The sequence below is a fragment of the Pelophylax lessonae genome, assembly GCF_965119305.1.
Source record: "Pelophylax lessonae genome assembly, chromosome: 3".
Taxonomy (NCBI): domain Eukaryota; kingdom Metazoa; phylum Chordata; class Amphibia; order Anura; family Ranidae; genus Pelophylax; species Pelophylax lessonae.
In genome coordinates this window covers 85,798,081-85,819,157 of record NC_138770.1, presented here as the reverse complement: position 1 = coordinate 85,819,157, position 21,077 = coordinate 85,798,081, and the positions used below count along the sequence as shown (strand labels likewise).

The following is a 21,077-nucleotide window of genomic DNA, read 5'->3' as shown; positions in this document are numbered from 1 at the left end:
TTTTCCCCATTCAGATCTGATGTGTTTTCGAAGTGTTCCTTTAATTTTTTTGAGCAGTGTATATTTATATTGCACACTGTGGTTGATGTGATGACAAATAATAACTAAAAGATTTCAAAGGTTTATTTAGAAGTGCTCATCAAAATAAATTTATGGGTACCACCAACTTCTTGAACTTCGATGTATTTTTATAGCATGCTGGCATACCCATTTTTGTCTTTCTTAAGTTCATGAGTAATGGAATCTTGTACTCCTTTTGAAATTTCAATAAAAACTATTGGAAATGAAAGAAAAGACTGAAGTGACGCAAATAAGAGCCACCTATTTTTATGGTTTTTATATACAATTTACTCGCAGCTCTTTGTACAGTGCTATCAAATGAACCTCAAAAATGTTTAATAAGGTAAATACGTCTGTGCAGTTATTCCTTGCAACCTTACAGCTTTCCTTATACTAACCTGATTATGATGGCCATTTCTTTCAGGATCTTCTCTCACCTATCTTGTGGACACAACAGGATCAATGGGGGATGATTTGTATCAACTGAAGTTGGTGAATAATTGGCTTCTAGATCGTATAACTGCAAGATTCCCCTGTGGTATCAGACAATACACTATGGTGGAATACAACGACCCAAGTAATAACCATTTTAGCTGTCCTATGTAAATATGGTGATACTTTCTAGCCTAAAACTGTTGTTAAAATCTGAACTTGGGGCAAATATAAAAGGCATAAATTAAAAAAAATAATAATATTCATTAACAACTCATTAAATGCAAGCAGTGTGAGTGTCTGAATTTGATTTGGCATCAGCCATTAAAGTCCCGGTAAAGCAGAGCTGAGACTGGGGGAGGGAGAAGCAGCACAAGAAGCCAATCAGTTGTGCTTCAGGGTGGGAAGCATGCCGATAGGAGTAGAGGGCAAAGTGTTGGAGAGATAAGCTTATCAGCATGTTAATTCTACATTCACTGAACAGTTACAGGCTGGGGGAGGGACAAGACCTGTAAGCGTTACTTAACTTCAGCAGAGACAAATTAGGTCTGCTGCCTATCCAGACAGGGCTGTGCTGTATGATGAGGATGTTTTCCCAGGGACTGGATGGAAAGAAATACAAATCCTTTGGTCAGGTAAAACAAATTTAATAAACACTTTTCATCTGTGAATTGAACTGGTAAAAGTCAGCTATAAGTTTTTGGAAGATGCTGGCAAGTTAAATATCGAGTAATATGGTTCCCTTGCTGTAAAGAGAAGTTAAACAAGAGCTCTAGATTCCCTAAGAAAATGGCGGACATTGTGGACATAGCGTGAGGAAATTTGTAAAAAAAAATAATATCTATCTTTATTACAAAACTTCATTAAAATTGAACACATAAAATCAAAGCAGCATCCTCTACATTACACAGGTCAACAATACCCAATCCAAAGCATGGAGATCCAGATCCAACTGAGTAATGATTGGAAGATCATCAAACAAATGCTGGTAAATGTGATGTCAGCATGGATCTCACAGAACAAATTCACAGTTCCTCCATGCTTCATAGTCAATGATAGTCTTGACTATGAAGCATGGAGGAACTGCAAAGTTGGTCTGTGAGATCCATGCTGACATCACATTTACCAGCATTTGTTTGATGAACTTCAGTGCTTTAAGTGGGCCGGTATGCACTGGTACTCAGTACCGCCACTTCCAAATATGGCTCTTGAGCATACCGCCACCTCTCCGTGCGCCTTAGTGTACCAGTACGCTCATTTTGGACATCTGCACCCTCAATTGCCCCCCCCCAATAATATTTGCCACTCCAGAGCCAGACCAGTCACCACCAGTGAGTCCCCCTGCCCCGGAGTCCCAGCCCAGGCCAGGGGGGGGGGGGTGCTCTGTGGGGACAAAATTTACAGGCTATAATAGAGTACCGGCACCTCTTTTGGGCCACTTAAAGCACTGATGAACTTCCAATTATTACCCACCTGGATCTAGATCTCCATGCTTTGGATAGTTGACCTGTATAATGTAGTGGATGCTGCTTTGATTTTATATGTCTTACATTTTAATGAAATTTTGTAATAAAGATAGATATTTTTTACTAATTGCCTCATGCTATGCCTACAACGTCCACTTTTTCTTTAGAGAATCTAGCACTCTAGTTTCTCTTCTCTTTACATTTATTTTGGATGTTGGCTAGGTGAGGGTCTTTCTTTTTCTACCATGGTTCCTCTGCTCTGACTTTGAGTCTTACCCCCCATATTGGATTTTGCAATTTATCTTTTTGGAAAAGCGACAAAAGGAGAGAGACTCTGTTCTGTCAGAGGAAGAGTGAAACTCAGTTTAGTAGCATTTACAAAAGCAAATTCAAGAAGGAGTATAGCCAAAGCTCATTTGGCTGTACTTCTCCTGTGGATCACAGGAGTGCGGTGTGTTCTGCACTCCTGTGACCCATTTTCAGCAGACGGCTGACATCAGTCCAGGCTCGGGCAAGATCGCAACAATGAAGTCGGGATCTGCTCACATGCCTGGACCGGCACCTGGGCCAGCCTCTCAGCATGCCGCTGAGAGCCTGAGCTGGCCGCTCCCGCCCCCCACAGCCCAGCGCTCCGGTGAGCAGAAAGCCAGTGATTGACAGTCAGCAGCTCTCTGCTCAGGGAACTCTGAGAACTGGGTGATCGGTGGTGTTTGATTGCTCGGTTCTCAGTGTTAGATTCACGGGGGGGACGGGGGACAGATACAGCATCAGACCGATGCTGCATCCACCTAGGTAAATACGATTCTTAAAAAAAACATACATCACTTAAACATTAATTTTATATGGAAAGCTTCTTAAAAATCTGACTGTTACACTTCACTATAACTCTTGATGGATATACCCAGGGGGTACTTTGCAGGTCAGGGATTGCCAACTGCTCCCTGCCCAGCTGCCCAACCACTTTTACATCGCTGCTAAAGGCCGAGTTCTCCCATTCCTCCGGGGTACCCGGTACCACAGTAAACAGTCAGGATTAGTGAATACAGAGGAGATGGAGGAACATCTGTTCCCCTCCTCCATCTTCTCTGTGACAAATGAAGTCAGAAGCGATGATGGTTTCATCACTTTCAGTGTCATTTCCTGGTTGTTACAGCCAGGAAAGCAGCTAATCAAGCACTATCTTCACTTTAGTAGCTGCCTTGAAGAGCAGCTAATGGACCCCTGATGTCTCTATAAAGAGTATCTGTCATCATGCTATCACATGGGAGCTTGTTAGCCCCCTTAAGATAGAAATAAAGTTAAATAAAAAAAGTTGTAAAAATAGTCAATTTTAATAAAAATAAATTTTAACCACTTCCTGCCTGGCTTATAGCAGATTGACCTCCGCAAACCGCATCTCCGATCTTGGTAAAGAGCCTATGCTCTTTACCATGTGATCAGCTGTGTCCAATCTCAGCTGGTCACATTGTAACCAAAAGTGGCCTTCATCGGCTTTTCCTCTATTCGCGCTGACAAGGCGCAGATAGAGGAGAGCCAATCAGCGGCTCTCCTTATAAGTAGGTGTCTGCGCAGACCCATCAAAGATTCCCACAAGTGCCCAGCTAAAGTGCCTAACCTGTGCCCACCAGGGATGCCAACCTGTGCCCAACAGGGATGCCAAAACGTGCAAACCAGGGATGCCAATCAGTGCCCATCAGTAATGCCTTTCTATCAGTGCTGCCCATTAGTGCCCATCATTTTCCAATAGTGCCACCCATCAGTGCTGTCTATCAGTGCCCATCAGTGCCTATCAGTGCTGCATATCAGTGCTGCCTATCAGTGCCTCCTATCAGTGATGCATATTAGTGCCGCATCATTAGGGGCCACCAATGCCACCTCATCAGTGCTGTCTCATCAGTTCCCATCAGTGAAGTAGAAAACCTACTTATTTTACAAAATTTTATAACAGGAACAAAGAAAAACTTGAAGGAGGTGGGATTTTGGTGTGGGGTTGTTTTTCAGGGGTTAGGCTTTGCCCCTTAGATCCAGTAATAGGAACTCTTAAGGTGTCATCATATCAATACATTTTGGACAATTTCATGCTCCCAACTTTGTGGGAACAGTTTCGGGATGTCCCCTTCCTGTTCCAACAGTGCACAAGTGCACAAAGCAAGGTCCAAAAAACATGGATGAGTGAGTTTGGGGTGGAGGAATTTGACTAGCCTTACCTCAACCCGATAGAATACCTTTGGGATGAACTAAAGTGGAGACTGCGAGCCAGGCCTTCACAAATGCACTTCTGGAAGAATGGTCAGACATTCCCATAGACACACTCCTAAACCTTGTGAGCAGCCTTCCCTGAAGAGTTGAAGCTGTTATAGCTGCAAAGGGTGGGCCAGCTCAATATTGAACCCTACAGACAAAAACCGGGGTTCCGATAAAGTTCATGTGCATGTAAAGGCAGGTGTCCCAAAATTTTCGACAATATAGTGTATATCTGGGGCAGAAATTCAAACAGCACAGAATGAGGTGGACTTAACAAAGTAGTAGACACAGAGCTGAACAATTCCCAACTACAAAACTAAAAAAATAAGGAATGCCTTTGCGTACACTTTAATAATTACTGTAAATGAAGTAGACTTTTAACACATTTGTTTTTAAGAATAACAAGTGAAGTTCATTAAATAAGTTTACAGTAACCCCTCCATTGCGGGGGTTACGTTCCGGACCCAACCGCGAAAAGTGAAAATCCGCAAAATAAAAAAACCCTATTAAAATACACTGTAGGCTTTTTTTTTTTTTACTGTCACTGTACGTTTAAAAGCATTTTAAGGTCTTCAAACACACTTTTAAAACAATAGAAACTCATTTAAACACATAAAAGATACTGAGAGACATAGCAAGAGCTATGGAAAACACAAAAATATTTATTTTTTAATGATTTATATAGTAAAATAACTTTACAGAACAAACCGCAATATACCGGGACCACAAAAACTGAACCACGATGGTACGGGGGTTTACTGTACTTGTAGCTTTTTCTTTTTTTTTTTTAATTATGAGAATTTTTTTTTTTTTTTTTTAAAGTCAATATCTAAATTTTTTTTTGCCATATCTTGTATTTTTTTTCTTAGCTGTTGGCCCGGTCAGGGTAACTTATTCCAAAGACGAGTTTGCCTATTTCTTCAATAGCCTTGAGGCCAATGGAGGGGGTGACTGTCCAGAACTGGCTATGGCGGGACTGAAGCTGGCTTTGGAGAGCTCACCAAAGAAATCTTTCATTTTGGTATTAACAGATGCATCTGCTTTGGATTATGCTAACACTACTTTAGTAGATGAAGTATATCTTCTTTTAAATGAAACTCAGTCACAGGTAAGAAGAATGCTGAACAGTATTTTCTTTTTATAAGGCTGCCTTTTTTTTACTAATAGGGCTCATTTACACGAGGTGCAGACACGTGTCACCCGTACATGGCTGTCTTTTACTAGTAGGGGTAAGCACATCCTCGTGCATTGCGTACATCCCGATGCCAGTCTACCTTTTATTTCTATTGGGACACACCACTGCATGGACACAGTCGTTTTGTCCTAATATATCATGTGGGTGGGTTGCAGGCCCCCGAAAACACCCTGATTGCTTTTGGGGATCCACACTCACCCACAATGTTTTATTAGGACACAGCAGCTGTGCCCATCCAGCTGCATCTTCCATTAAAAAGGAATGGGACACTGGCACAGGGAATGCACGCCACATGTGTGCATCCCCTCACAGGTAACAGACGGACTTGAATGGAAGATGCAAGTCTGTGCTCTATGTGGACGGGGGCCTTACACTTTAAGAGATAGTTACATAGTTTATAAAGTTAAAAAAAGAGAACAGTCCATCCAGTTTAACCTATGTGTGTGTACAGTATATTGTCAAAAGTATTGGGACGCCTGCCTTTACACCCAGATGACCTTTAATGGCATCCCAGTCTTAGTCTGTAGGGTTCAATATTGAGTTGGCCCACTCTTTGCAGCTATAACAGCTTCAACTCTTCTGGGAAGGCTGTCCACAAGGTTTAGGAGTGTGTCTATGGGAATGTTTGACCATTTTTCCAGAAGCGCATTCATGAGGTCAGGCACTGATGTTGGAGAGAAGACCTGGCTCGCTGTCTCTACTCTAATTTCTCCCAAAGGTGTTCTATCAGGTTGAGCTCAGGACTGCAGCTCTCCTGGCTTTGTCCCTCCTCCCTGGGCAGATTGATAGCAGCGGGAGCCTTTGGGTCAGTTCATATAACCAGTTTCATATCTATGTAAATATAATTTCATCAAGGCCAACAGACCCTAGAGGTTTAAAATTTTGTGGTATGGATAGTGTTTATAGGGTTCCAATTTAACAAGGGAAATTTTGAAAAATCAAGCTTTTTGAATATATATATATATATATATATGAATATATGAGCTTCACACACTTAAACCTCAATAAAGAAATTGATATCAGCTGCTTTATAAGTAACTACAAATAATGTGTGAGATTTAGGGGGATTAATTACAACCTTTAGGGATATTTTATCACATTTTTCTGTAAATAATTATGTAATATTATAATATTATGTAAACTTTTATGTTATTACCATTAGATAGTTGCATAGTTGGCAAGGTTAAATAAAGACATCAGTCCATCCAGTTCAATCTGTATGGGTGTGTGTATGCATTTATGTCTCTAACACTTCCCATATCTCTGTATATTGGGTATGCTTAGATGCCTATCTGAAAGTTTTTTTAAATAGTTGGTACTTCCTGCCTATTCCACTGATTGTGGAAGAGAGTTTCACATCCTTACAGTAAAGAATCCCCTGCACAGTTTAAGGTTAAACCGCTTCTCGTACAAACTTAATTGAGTGAACACGTATCCTCTTTAGCTAACTGAGACTGAACAGTTTTTTTGTTTTTTTTTTAAGTTTACATTTTTTTTATTGAGTACAACAATGTTACAATGTTACAGAGGATGAAGTCTAAGTAATACATTGACACTGGAGGAACCTAGTACCTTAGAGAATGGGTTGATAGGTCATATCGGGGTCACTACCGAAGGAACACACCATAAGACCACATAGGCATAACATAACATTTCTACCAGTGTTTGTTAGGAGTTTGTTGCGCCATTAAGAGAGTATAGGTATACTGTTAAGGACTATGGGGCGTTACATTTACATATTGGGTCTGTTAGCCAAAAGGTCCACTGATTCAAGAACTTACGTATCGTAAGGTGGGCTTTTGCATGCATATATTCCACATGCATGTATTGATTAAATATGAATATGAGAAGTGGGGGCATGAGTATTTTATGTTGAATCTGTTTTTATTAGAACAAACATGTGAACAGAGAAAGGAACAAATTGTACATTGCACACAATAACAACGAATCACATGATGAACCAATACTAGATAGGAAATGAACAGCTATAGGAACAGCAGGTTTAAACTATATAACCAGGATAGTGGCTTAAACAATAAAGTATAGTGCCTGAGTCCAAGTTCTCAGTGTGACCGTGTGGGGGAATTAGAAGTTTTAATAAATACCATATACAGAAACATGCAGATGGAATTTAGGAAGGGAAAGCAGAAAGCGGTAGAACAAAGAAAGAAAAAGGAAGAAAAAGAGGGGGGGGGAGCCTAAGGGGGGGAGCCTAAGGGGGATCGCCCGGAGAGTCAGAGACAAAAGTATCAAATTCGCTGGAAAAGCGAAAGTGGAGCCAAACTGACCATATGATAGTGTGAGAATCTGATTTACCATTCTCCCAAGATACAAGTCTTTCAATATGTTCAATCCGGTCGACTTCACATGCCCATTGAGCCAAAGGGGGCGCCAGTGGTTGACGCCAATTACTGGCAATCACTGATCGCGCCGCGGTGAGGAAGTGGCGGATAAGGCTTTTTTTAATCTGCTTATAAGATCCTGGCAGCATAGACAAGACTGTTATGGGGACCTCATTGGGGAACCTATCACCAACTAACTTTTCATAGAGAACCAGTATTTTGTCCCAGAAGGGTATGATACGGGGACAAGTCCCCCAAATATGCGCCATGTCGCCAGGTGTGTGCGAGCATCGCCAACATTCATTCGGGATATTACAGTCTATCTCATGTAAAATTGAGGGGCATCTATACCATCTGGCTGCAATACGGTAATTGCGTTCTTGGGCGTGGGAGGAAACTGATAAGGTAAATGAGAGGTTGTGCGTCTTACTCCAGGTTAGATCTTCAGGAGAGACATTCAATTCTCTCTCCCATTTTGCAATATATGAAGGGGGGTCTGGGTGAGAGGCCTGAAGGAGAATTTGGTACAATAGAGATAGGGGATGCTCAGGTCTAGTGTCCTGTGTCAGAAGCAGTTCAAGTGGGGTTTTAGGTCTAGTGAGGTCAGATATCCTTGCTATCTTATTAAGGAAACATGAGAGCTGCGTATGTTCCAACCACGCACCAGTTGGGTTGTGACAATTCGGTAATAGGTGGGGTAATGGTTTTATTTTGCCGTTAGAGATTGAATGGCTCAATAGGGGGGAGTCAGTTTTTTGCCAAACCAAAAATTTCTGACCCGTATATGTGGGTGGAAAAGAAGGAATCCCGAATAAGGGGGTAAGGGGGCTGATTCTAGAGGAAATATCCTCCTTGGCCAAATATCTGTCCCATATCCATAGTGTAGTAGCAGTCATAAGAGGCAAGAGATCCGCAGGTGGTCTAAGTTTAGGGTCCGTCCAAAGCAGGGAAGTCAGGTCCGGAGTGACCAAGTCATTCTCCACTATCGTCCACAGCTTGGTCGAACGGCTGTGGTACCAGTCAATGATCCTAAGCAAGGAGGCAGCATGGAAATAGAGGGATAGGTTAGGAAGGGCAATCCCCCCCTATTCTTAGGGAGTGTCAATGTAGATAGCTTAATGCAGGGCTTTTTGTGTTGCCAGATATAGGTGCGGATCGCACCCTGGAGCGATTGAAAAAAGCCCTTGGGTGGAGGGACAGGGATGGCCTGAAAGAAGTACAAAAGCTTCGGTAGAATATCCATTTTAACAACATTCATTCGACCAAACCAGGAGATATTCGGTTTGTCATAAGACTTTATACAATTGTGTACCATCCGAAGTAGAGGATTATAGTTAGTGTTGGCCAAAGAGGTCAGGTCAGTAGGAATGTGGATACCCAGGTATTTAATGGTCAGGGACTGCCATTTAAATTTAAAGTCGGTTTTTAATCGAGCGAGCATGTGGCTGGGAAGGGATACATTAGGGGCCTCCGTTTTGTCATAATTAACCTTGAAATTACTGACTGCCCCAAAGTCTGCAAAGGTTTGAATAATGGCAGAGAAGGAAGCTAGGGGGTCTGACACGTATAGGAGAAGATCGTCGGCATAAAGGGATAGCTTAAAGTGATTCTGGCCGATGGATATACCTTGGATGTCCCTATTTTGTCTAATGGCGATGGCCAGATGTTCCATCGTGAGGATATATAGTAGAGGGGAGAGGGGAGAGGGGAGAGAGGACATCCTTGACGAGTGCCGTTACGAATCTGAAATGAGCTAGACAAAATACCATTTGATCGGATCTGGGCACTAGGGCTGCCATATAAAACAAGGATCTTGCCTAATATTAGGCCCAAGGGCAATTTGTTTAAGCGAGCTTTCCAGAAAACGCCAATGTACCCGGTCGAAAGCTTTTTCAGCATCGACCGAGACCAAACAAGCTGGGATTTGGCACTTCTGGGCATGCTCCATAAGGGTAACTGTTTTTAAGATGTTATCCCTAGCCTCCCTCCCAGGGGTAAAGCCCACCTGGTCGAGGTGAACCAGCTTCGGTATAGAAGGCGAGAGACGATTAGCTATGAATTTAGAATACAAATGGATATCTATATTAGTCAATGAGATTGGACGGTAGCTATTGCATAGTGTGGGGTCTTTCCCAGGTTTAGGTAGAACCACAATGTGGGCTGCCAGGGATTGGGTAGGGAATGGATTCTCAGGGGAGATAGCGTTAAAGGACTTAGTGAGAAGTGGGAGAAGGGATTCTTGGAAAAATTTGTAAAAACGAGCGGAGTACCCATCGTGGGGCCCGGACTTTTATTGTTTTTGAGAGAAGCGATAGCGATCGCAATTTCCTCCTCTGAAAATGGCTGGTCTAATGCAGTGATAGTCGAGGTATCAAGAGTTGGAAGGGGCGTGGCCGCAATATAATCATCGATCCTAGTTTGAAAGGCCATCAGGGTGTCTGGGTAAGTCATACAAGTCAGTATAGAACGATCGAAATGCGTCATTAATTTCCGTAGGATAGTAAGTAAGCCGGTCGTTTTGGCATTTGATCTTATGTATAGATGGAATACTATTCCTAGCATGGATAGCTCTCGCCAGGAGTTTCCCCGGTTTATTGGCTTCAGTGTAAAATAATCTGCGGGCTCCATCTAGGACGGAAGCCGATTTCTGCTCAAATAATTGCAATAGTTGAAGCCTGGTTTTGGAAAGGGCTGTAAGAACGGCTGTAGATTGGACGTTCTTGTGAGAGCGCTCAAGCTCCGTTATGCGGCGCGTTAGATCACGAATTTTAGCCAATCTGATTTGTTTGAGCCTAGACCCGTGCTTAATAAAAATGCCACGTAGGACACATTTTAAGGCTTCCCATTGAGTCGGGGGGGCGTGGTATCAGATGTGTGATTGGAAATGAAGTCGGAAATGCAAGTGCGTATATCCAGGGCACAGGCATCATCCTGCATGAGGGATTCATTCAATCTCCATCTCCATTCCCCTTGAGTGGAGTCAGGCAAACAGAGAGATAGGTATATTGGCGCGTGATCCGACCATAGAATGTTCCCTATTCTACTCTGAGGTCGGTACATTAAGGCAAAGTGACTGATCAGGAATAGGTCAAACCGAGAGTATGAGTTATGGGCCGCATAGTAAAAAGAATAATCCCTGTCTGTGGGATGAAGTACACGCCAAACATCAATTAGGTTGTGCTGTGTCATTAATCTCTTAAGCCTGTTAATTTGAGTGTAAGAAATAGAGCTCCTACCAGTGGAGGTGTCTATGGAAGGGTTAGGAACGCTATTAAAATCTCCCGCCAGGATAACCACCCCCTCTGCAAAGTCCATCAATTTGTTTAGATATTGAATAGTGTGGGATATCTGGTCCACATTCGGGATATACATGTTGGCCAAAGTGTAGGTCCTACCATTCATAGATATCTTGAGGAACAAAAATCTACCCTCAGGGTCACTACATAAGTCTAGAAGATCAAATAGTAGTGTTTTGTGGAACGTGATTGCCACTCCACGGGACTTCGATTGGGAATAAGTGCTATGGTACCAGGTGGAGTAATATTTGTTTTTGAGGGTCGGGATGTGGTCCGAGCGGAAGTGTGTTTCCTGAAAAAAGATAATGCCAAGTTTAGCTTTGTGAAAAGTATATATGATTTGAGATCTCTTAGATGGCTCATTCAAGCCACGGGCGTTGAATGAACACATGTGGGTGGCACAATCTCTCCGGGGATCCCCCATGGCTACAGGTGATCTGGTGGATAATTTGGGAAGAGGAGGTTAGGAGAGGGTGAAAAAAAAAGAAGAGGGAAAAGAAAGAGAATAAGGAAGAAGGAAGAGGTAGGGAAGGAGAGGAGAAAAGTCCCAAAATAAGGAAGATCCTCCCTCCTCCCCGTTCCTATCCCACGGGAGACGGTGTGAGTAAAGGATCAACACCACTTAAAGAATCTGCTATCAATGGCATCAAATGCCAACAGACTTCAGTCTACTCAAAAGTCAGAACAGACAGAAGTTCCGAAACCTATGTGGGGGGAGAGACAGAAAGAACAGGTGGCCGCCGGAGCGGAGGTCATGCTGCATGAAACATATAACAACAAGGTAAGAGAACAGTAGTACAGAAAGAAACACCTCTAGGTTGGTATCGGAAAGTCCATCACCCTGACATGCAATATAAAACTGCTACATATACCTGGGTAGAATGTATGGGGGCACGTCAGCCAAATGGGGAACAAACAGGAGGAAAAACATCACTCAACAACTAGCGCAGCGGTTATGATGCACATCGAAAAACATAACGATAACCAAGCAATACAAGCTAAAACATAATGACATCGAACACGATTAATTTCACTCCTGTCCCTGCCTACAGGGAGAGGTCAGGCGGTGCAGAGAAGCCCAAAAAAAAAAAAGGGGGGGGAGAAGGAACCCAGCACCGCCAGACCTCCGCCCGCTACAGAAAATTCTGTATGGAAATGTGAGTACATTACCACCATCACCATTGCTCAATAAAAGCCTTCACTAGGCATATCCCATGTGGCGTCTGAGCACTACAAAAAAAGGAAAAAAAAGTTTGTTTGGGGAAAAAAAAGTTTTCTTATCCTTCCTTCTTGTTCTTGCATAAAAACAAGTTTGGCACTCTTTCACTGATCATTGTTCTTTCCCTTGAAAAATAAGTAATGGGGGAGAGAGATAAACAGGGTGAGAAGAGTAGGACATCGTTCAGTTCCGGCGGAAAGTGAAAGTGTTTAGCGTGTAGCCAGAGGACAGCAGCAAGTCCAGTAGGGAAATACAGAGTGATGCGTGGTTATGGTACGGTAACAAAACCGCTCACAATTCTCTATAAGAATGGAGGTGATGGCGCTGCTTATATTATAAAGTGTAATTAGGTGGATATACCTATGTAAACATATATCATCGGATGAATTGTATATAAAAAAGGCTATGGAGAATAGCCACCAGGTGGCGAAGTGTAATGTGCAAAGATGTGCTGAGATAAATAAATATGTGTATATATACAATATGCAATAGTGATGAAAATAAATAATCAACAGAGTGAATATATAAACAACATTAAATAGATCAATCAATAAATAATATAAAATGACTCAAAAATCACGATGATAAAAATTAGTAAAATAGTGCGGGAAAACCTTGACCAAACAGGGTAAATGTGCAAATATACAGAGGAGTATTATCCAAAGTGCACAAATAGGTGATAGTACTAAAAATATAAAAAATTATAAAAATATAAGTTCGTGATCAGAAAATTGTGCAAAAGCAATAAAAGTGCGGGAAACTTCTTTCCAAAGTGTGACAATAAGTAATGATCAGTCAATTCATATACTAGAATACATCCATAAATAGGTGAGTGTACCCAGTGAGATAGGTGGGCAGTGACTTACGGTGACCCCCAAGGTGGGTGACTGGTGAGCTGCAAAGTGGCTACTGATGAAAAACCTACTCACCAGATATACCCACCCCACACAGGGGTATAGAGTGGGTATTGTAGATATGCCTCGCTGGTCTTTACTCTGTGTAGTGGTTCCCTTCCTGGGGGAGAATGGTGTGGGGTCCGCGGGGTATCGCAGATATCCTAACGTGGGGTCCAGTACTAGGGTCCTGTTCCAATATGTCCGATGCTCCGTGGAGGGATCTAGTATGGCCACTCACAAGTATATGGATGGGAGGGTCATAGGAAGTGGAAAGACTCGATAGTGTGATATCGTAGGGGATATTTTATTCAGCAGTGTACAATAAATGAATACTCACAATCAATCATATGGTAAACAGCGTGGTATTGGCGTCCCGGAACGCAATGCAGCGCCGTCACGTCATTTCCGGTTCCGGTTTTCAGTTGGAACGCATTGCATTCCGGGACGCCAATACCATATTGGAACATATTGGAACAGGACCCTAGTACTGGACCCCACGTTAGGATATCTGCGATACCCCGCGGACCCCACACCATTCTCCCCCAGGAAGGGAACCACTACACAGAGTAAAGACCAGCGAGGCATATCTACAATACCCACTCTATACCCCTGTGTGGGGTGGGTATATCTGGTGAGTAGGTTTTTCATCAGTAGCCACTTTGCAGCTCACCAGTCACCCACCTTGGGGGTCACCGTAAGTCACTGCCCACCTATCTCACTGGGTACACTCACCTATTTATGGATGTATTCTAGTATATGAATTGACTGATCATTACTTATTGTCACACTTTGGAAAGAAGTTTCCCGCACTTTTATTGCTTTTGCACAATTTTCTGATCACGAACTTATATTTTTATAATTTTTTATATTTTTAGTACTATCACCTATTTGTGCACTTTGGATAATACTCCTCTGTATATTTGCACATTTACCCTGTTTGGTCAAGGTTTTCCCGCACTATTTTACTAATTTTTATCATCGTGATTTTTGAGTCATTTTATATTATTTATTGATTGATCTATTTAATGTTGTTTATATATTCACTCTGTTGATTATTTATTTTCATCACTATTGCATATTGTATATATACACATATTTATTTATCTCAGCACATCTTTGCACATTACACTTCGCCACCTGGTGGCTATTCTCCATAGCCTTTTTTATATACAATTCATCCGATGATATATGTTTACATAGGTATATCCACCTAATTACACTTTATAATATAAGCAGCGCCATCACCTCCATTCTTATCTATTTATATAGTCTTTTGGCTATAGTTTAAGTGAGGCTGCAGCTTATTAGTACTTATTTATATCCTTTGATTCCTTAGCGCGGATTCTATTATCTTTTTGCTCACAATTCTCTGGCCCTGGGGTCATCCCTCTGCCTTCCGGGGCTATTCCTGGAGGACGATCTATGGCGTCTGCGTTGCGGAAGTGGGGGACCATTCGGGAGCGGTCTCATTGCTAGCCAGTCAGGAACCTCAATGGGGTCAGTGTCCAGGAAACGAAAAACCTCAGGAAGTTGCCGAGGCTCATTCAGAAATATAGAGTCATTACGCAGGCGAATAGTGAGTCCAAAGGGATAGTTCCATACATAAGTACCTCCACAATCTCTGATCTTGTCCAGTAGCGGTTTTAACTGTCGTCGCATGTAGAGAGTTCTACGTGAGAGATCAGGCAGGAGGTGGATAGTAGCTCCCTCAAAATGAACCGGACCTCTGTTCCAAGCTCGGCGCATGATTTCCTCTTTCTGAAGGAAAAAATGCACCCTGCAGAGGGTGTCCCTAGGTTGGGTACGGTCCCCACTGCCAGGGGCAGAGAGCCTATGAACCCGGTCAATTTCAATGGGTGAGGAGGCCGGCCTGCCCAGGAGATTGTTGAAAATGTTAACGACAGTGTCACGGAGATCAGCTGGTCTAGTAGTTTCAGGAATACCGCGTAATTTTATGTTATTACGTCTATGCCGGTTTTCTAAATCGTCATGCTGCAGTTGAAGGTGAGTGAAAGTCGTCTGTTGCTGTTTCTGTTGGTTTTCCACATGAGCGAGTCTTTGCAGAATAGAGTCCCTGTCTTTGGAGAGGGTATGGACTGTGTGGTCCAGGAGCTCCACATTCTGGGTTACTTTAGTAATGTCTTTCCGTAGGGAGGACACAAGCTTAGTGGCTATGTCCTCCATATCACGTCTAGTAGGGAGAGACAAAAGAATGGCAGACATTTCAGCCGGAGAGAGCACTGTAGAGGGAGCAGGAATGGACGGAGTATGCAGCCCCGTGCAGCCAGTGGATTCCCCAGATTGAGTGATACTGTCAAGCGTGTCAGGTGCGACCCCCCGGAATATAGCTGGGGTGCCTGAGAGGGTCGAATGCGGGGGAGGCTCCATGTCACCAGCGTTTGAAGTGCGTGGGGGTGAGCCGCTTACCCTCTGTTGAGTAGAAGATGGTCTGGTGTCCTCTTTGGTGGCCGCACCTGGCGCCATTTTGCTCCTAGATGCCCAGCGTGTACGCGGAGTTCCGGGTTGGAAAAAGTGGTGAATATCCGCGGATTGAGAACCTCTGTGCTCCCCCTTTTTCCCAGAGCGTCCAGGCATGTAGGGTGGTGGTGATGGGATCAGGTGCCTTCCTGTGTAGCAGCTGGGGCCAGGGCTCCGGCTACACCATGTTCAGGGCGCCATGGCAGGCCTCAGTGTCCAGGGGAGGTGTGACTAGGCCGGAAGGGGCGGATGGGGCAGCCCCGCAGGGATCGCCGGAACCCGATCAGGAGACAAATCCGGTCGGGCAGGCTCCAAATCGAGGCCGCGGCTTCACGCGGCAGACGGCGGTAGTAGGCCGCAAACACTGTGAGCGGGCCCACCAGACGGTTTAAGATAAGAAAGGTATCCCTGGACAGGGGGGCTTTGTGCCACGGTCCCTGATGGGTTTTGGGACTCGTGGAGGCCACCACTGAGGCAATGGATGGGGATACAAAAGCGGCCGAGCCGGAGAGCAGAGAAAAACGTTCGGCGCCGCTAACTTCCGGTCACGCCCCCCGGGGCATGAGTATTTTGACCAGAGGGATTTTCCTGGCCCAAGATGCTTTTAATGGAGCGCAAGTGCAGAGATATATCCTGTAATTTTTTAGTCACTGTGTCTGAATAGATTTTTTGCTAAGTTTGCAGAGGGGGTTACTAATTGGATACCTAGATATGTTAGTGAGGAGGCTGAGGCCCAAGGGAATTGGGACAAGTCAGATATTTGTTGTTTTCAAGTGTGTAATTTGACAGACTCCTAACATGGAGGATTTTGAGAAGTTAACTTTGTAGAGAGAAATTTGCCCAAACTGTGTAAGGATTGGTGAAGGCTGGAAGGGATTGGACTGGGTTGGTGAGCTCGACTATTACATAATCAACATACAAGCCTATCTTATGGGAAATGTGACCAATTTGGATGCAAGCTATAAGGGGGTGTGACCTAATTGCTTACGCCAAAGGTTCTATCACTAGTGCAAAAATTAGTGGCGAGAGTGGGCATCCTTGCCTGGTACCGTTGGTAATATTAAAAGGCGAGGAAGTGATGCCACCTGTTTGGACTCTAGCTGAGGGGGAAGATTCTAAGCCCATAATGGACATAGCAAAGGTTCTCTGCAGGCCAAACTTCTTCATAACTGCTGTAAGTTAGAGACAGTGTACTCTATTGAACGCTTTCTCTGCATCTAGGGACAGAAACAGAGAAGGCATCCGATGATGTTCCACCCATTGGATAAGATTGATAAATCTCCTGGTGCTATCTGGAGCTTGCCTTTGGGGTACAAATCCAACCTGGTCAGGATGGGCCAAGTGTGGAATGTAGTAGTAGAGGTGGATAGTGAGTAATTTTGCATAAATTTTGATGTCAGCATTGAGTAATGAGATGGGCCTGTAGTTGGCCAGGCCTGCATGCCATTTGCCTGGCTTGGGTATCGTGACAATTACCGCTTCAAGGGATTCCTTGGGAATATGGCCTGATTGACCAAATTGGGCATATGCTTTACAAAGATGGGGGCTGAGGAGTGAGAGAAAGTCCTATGATATTCATTACTAAAGCCATCTGGCCCAGGTGCTTTATGAAGTGTAAGGTCACGGATCGTGTCTGCAATCTCTTTTTCAGAGAAGGGTTAATTTAACGTCGAGAGTTGGGCAGCTGTAAGAGTGGGAAGGCATAATGGTTCTAGAAAACTGTTAATCTGGGTCATATCAGGTGAAGGTTCAGTGTTGAAAGTGTTGAGTCTAAATAGTTTGGAGTAGAACTGCCTAAAACAGTCTGCAATGTCCTTGGGGTTACATACTCTATGGCCCTGGGTATTGTACATAAAAGGAACCCTGGCCAAAGCCGCTTTGCATTTAACCTGCCTCACTAAGTGTGCTCCTGGTTTATTACTTAGCATATAGTAAGTGAGCGTGAGTTTTTTGATGTGGTGGTCAAACATAGAGTATAAAAAGGTGAGGAGTTCCTCCAGGAAGTCTGGCACGAATCATCCCAATTTTGTTTGTTAGATTGTTCTAGTTGTCTTATTTACTTCAAAAAGGAGTTTATATGCTCCGACCGTCTCCACTTCTCTTGGGCACGCAGCTTAATAAAGAGGCCTCTCACATAGGCTTTGTGTGCATTCCAAAGGAGAGCATTATTAGTGACTAAGCCAGAGTTAAGTGAGAAATATGTCTCTATTTTCTGTATGACCTGTTCCTGGTATTCTGAATTGGAAAGGACAGCTGTATTAATTCACCATAGTGAGCTGCATTTGTCTCTTGGACAATATTCAAGTGTGATGGTGGCAGGTGCATTATACAACCAAGTGATAAGCCCTATGGTTGCCTGCAGTATGGCTTGGAGGATAGATTTGTGTACTCGAAAAAGGTCAACCCTGGAATAGGACTTTTGGGCTGCCGAGCAGAATGTATAGTCCCTTTCTGAGCTGTGCAAGCATTGCCAGGGGTCATAGAAGTTTTCAGAGTGAATCAAGGAAGACAGGGCAGTGAATCGTTTCCTGAGAGGGCTAGAGAAGTCTAAGGACATATCAGGAATGTCTTTGAAGTCCCCGCACAAAATTATTTGTTCTTTTGCGAAAAGTTGCAATTTGGACATAACTGATTTGAAAAACTTTTTGTGTTATGTATTAGGGGCATAGAAGTTAGCTATTATTAAGGGAGAGTTGTTAAAGGGGGCCGAAAGAATTGGATGTTTGCCCATTGGGTCAATTTCTGTGTGGTGAAGTTGAAATGCTACCAAGGTGCGGACAGCAATCATGACGCCTTTGGTCTTGTAAGGCACGTTAGGGAAGAATTGGTGGGGGAAACGTTTGTGGTGGCATTTGGTGGCTTTAGTATTTGCAAAATGTGTTTCTTGGATGCATAGTATGTCAGTTTTCTTGGAAATTGCTTCCCTCCAGAGGCTGGAGTGCTTAAAGGGGTTATTCAGACCCTTCGCATTGTTGGTGGTAACATTGATTGGCATAAAGATCAAGTGTAGGTGAAGCTTACAGGGCCCAGAAAGAGCCTGAAGGGTACTGCACTATCTTGTACCTGTGTGGAGAAAGGAAAGATATGTGCAGCAGCACCTTAACATACAGAACCACAAATATGAAATACAAAAACAGTGGATAATACCGTAATACAATAATGCAATGAACAGCTACAAAACAACAATGCATGTGCTTAGCACACTTCTTAACTGGGGGTGGACGTAATAATGAAGTGGTTGGCCTAGCTTCCAGGGAGTTAAAGTAGAATCTATACTTCCAAGGTAATGAGCCCAACTGTCAGGGCTATCAGATTTAGGAGGGAGAGGAGCTCTGGTTTCTTCACTCGTTGGCCTCTCCTGGTGGCGCTGTTTTATTTGGCCTATTATTGCGGGCAGGATTTGGTGATGGAGTAGGAACAAGACCCCAATTGTGGAGTTGTTTATAGCCCTCTTTCTGTGAAGTAATGGTCACCTGTTGACCATGGTGTGTAACTAATAACTTGGTTGGGAAAAGCCCTCAGGAGCTGGTCTTTAACATGGTAGTAATGGACCCGTGCCAGAACAACTCTGGGGACTGTGCCTGGGAGATGCCCTGTTTTTTTAATTCTGTGTGCAAGGTCAATGAGTAAGTCCCTGGATGAGAGGTCAGGCATCAGCTTAGGAAAGAGCTGTTTCAAGTAGAGAATGAGCTCATGTGACTTGACCCATTCAGGGATCCCTCTAAATTTGATGTTGTTACGGCAAGACCTATCTTCTAGGTCCGCCACTTTCAATTGCGAACTTGCGAATTATTTCAGCTTGCATTTCCTGGGTGTCTACTACTTCGTTATGGGCTGCTACCATGTCAGAAATGTGGTGTTCCACGTAACTAGAGCTATCCTCCAGAGTGTATATTCTGGTGGATAAATGGTAATTGAGGACCTTAGTTCTCTCTGCAGCCCTGTCTGGAGAGAGAGCAGCATAGATTTAAGCTTGGTTTCAGTAGCTGGGGCATCAGTAGCAGGGAAAGCAGAGAAAGATTCAGAACAATTTTCCTGTTATTCACAATCTTGTGCAGGCATAGAAGCCCAATGCAGTTTTTTGCTGAGGGCAGTTTAGTGGGAGAGAAGGCTGGGGAAGCTGCAGCTCTCTTACCTCTGTCAGATGGGGAAATGTAGGCTTCTTGTGGGGACTCCTCCATATCTAAGGCTTGATCTGCAGAGGAGGCTTGTGATGCAGGCAGCGGTGGAGGAGAGCGGCCATGCTCCCTAGCACTATCTTGACATGCTCCATGCGGTGGCTTCATGAAGAAGTCTGTGAGCCGACAGGGACCCAATGCCTGTGAATTCCTGTGGGTCATGCTGCACTGAGGTTCAGGGCTCTTCCCCTCTCTGCAGAAGTGAAAATCAGCAGACGGTGATGCTGTGAGCTGCTAGAAACTCCCTATGAAGCTGAGCAGTGGAAGATTATGCAGCCATATTGCTCGGCAGCCAGGACACACCCCCGGCTAAACAGTTCTATACCTATACCAGAATCACCATTTAGATATTTATATATTGTGATTATATATCTTCTTCTATTCTTCAGGGAAAACAAGCTTAATATGTGTAGCCTTTCCTCATAACTGAGGTGCTCCAGCCCCCTTATTAGTTTAGTTGCCCTTCTCTAGAGGCTCAAATTCCGGAAGATTGGTGACCATAATTGGATGACATACTCAAGATGCGACCGAACCAGAGTTTTGTAAAGTGGTAGAATTATAGATTTGTGAGTGTTTCCCCTTTTTAATGTATGCAAATAGTCTGCTGGCCTTGCTCGCTGCAGCTTGTCATTGAATGTTATTGCTGAATCTGTTATCAACTAGGACCCCAAATCCTTTTCCATCCTTGATTCCCCAAGGGGTTCTTCCTCTAGTGTGTAGCTTGTTTTCCTATATTTAGCCCTCAAGTGCATCACTCTATATTTCCCAACAGTGATCCTCATCTGTCATTCATTTGCCATATTTAGCCCTCAAGTGCATCACTTTACATTTCCCTTCTGTGAACCTCATCTGTCATTTGTTTGCTCACCCCTCTATTTTATTGAGGTCTTCTTCTAAAGTTTCAGTACCCTGTTGTGAAGTTATTGCCCTGTTTAGCTTCATATTGTCAGGAAATACCAACATTGAACTTTTTATACCCACCTCTATATAATTTATAAACATGTTTAACAGAATTAGCCCGAGGACAAAGTCCTGGGGCACCCCGTGTTTATGAGGTACCATGTCAAGTGCTTTGGCAAAATCTAGATACACTACATCCACAGGCCTTCCCCTATCCAGATTACAGCTTACTTCATCATAAAATGTTAACAGGTTGGTCTTGCAAGAACAATCTTTAATAAACCCATGCTGGTTACCACTAGGGATGATCGAACGGTTCGGGTCGACCATCGGTTCGACCCGAACATTAGCTGTTCGAAATTTGGCCAAAT

The 21,077-nt window shown here is 43.5% G+C and overlaps 1 protein-coding gene across 1 annotated transcript in view; it reads left to right on the top strand.

Annotated features, from left to right (window-relative positions):
* Positions 1-489: 489 nt before the first annotated feature.
* LOC309551301 (uromodulin-like) overlaps positions 490-21,077 on the top strand; it is a gene marked incomplete at its 3' end in the record, with an annotated part of 100,047 nt that continues 79,459 nt past the window's right edge. Inside the window, 2 exon segments of the mRNA XM_082251832.1 lie at positions 490-637; positions 5,072-5,310. Coding sequence (XP_082107958.1) covers positions 523-637; positions 5,072-5,310 — 354 coding nt within the window. The 5' untranslated portion in view covers positions 490-522.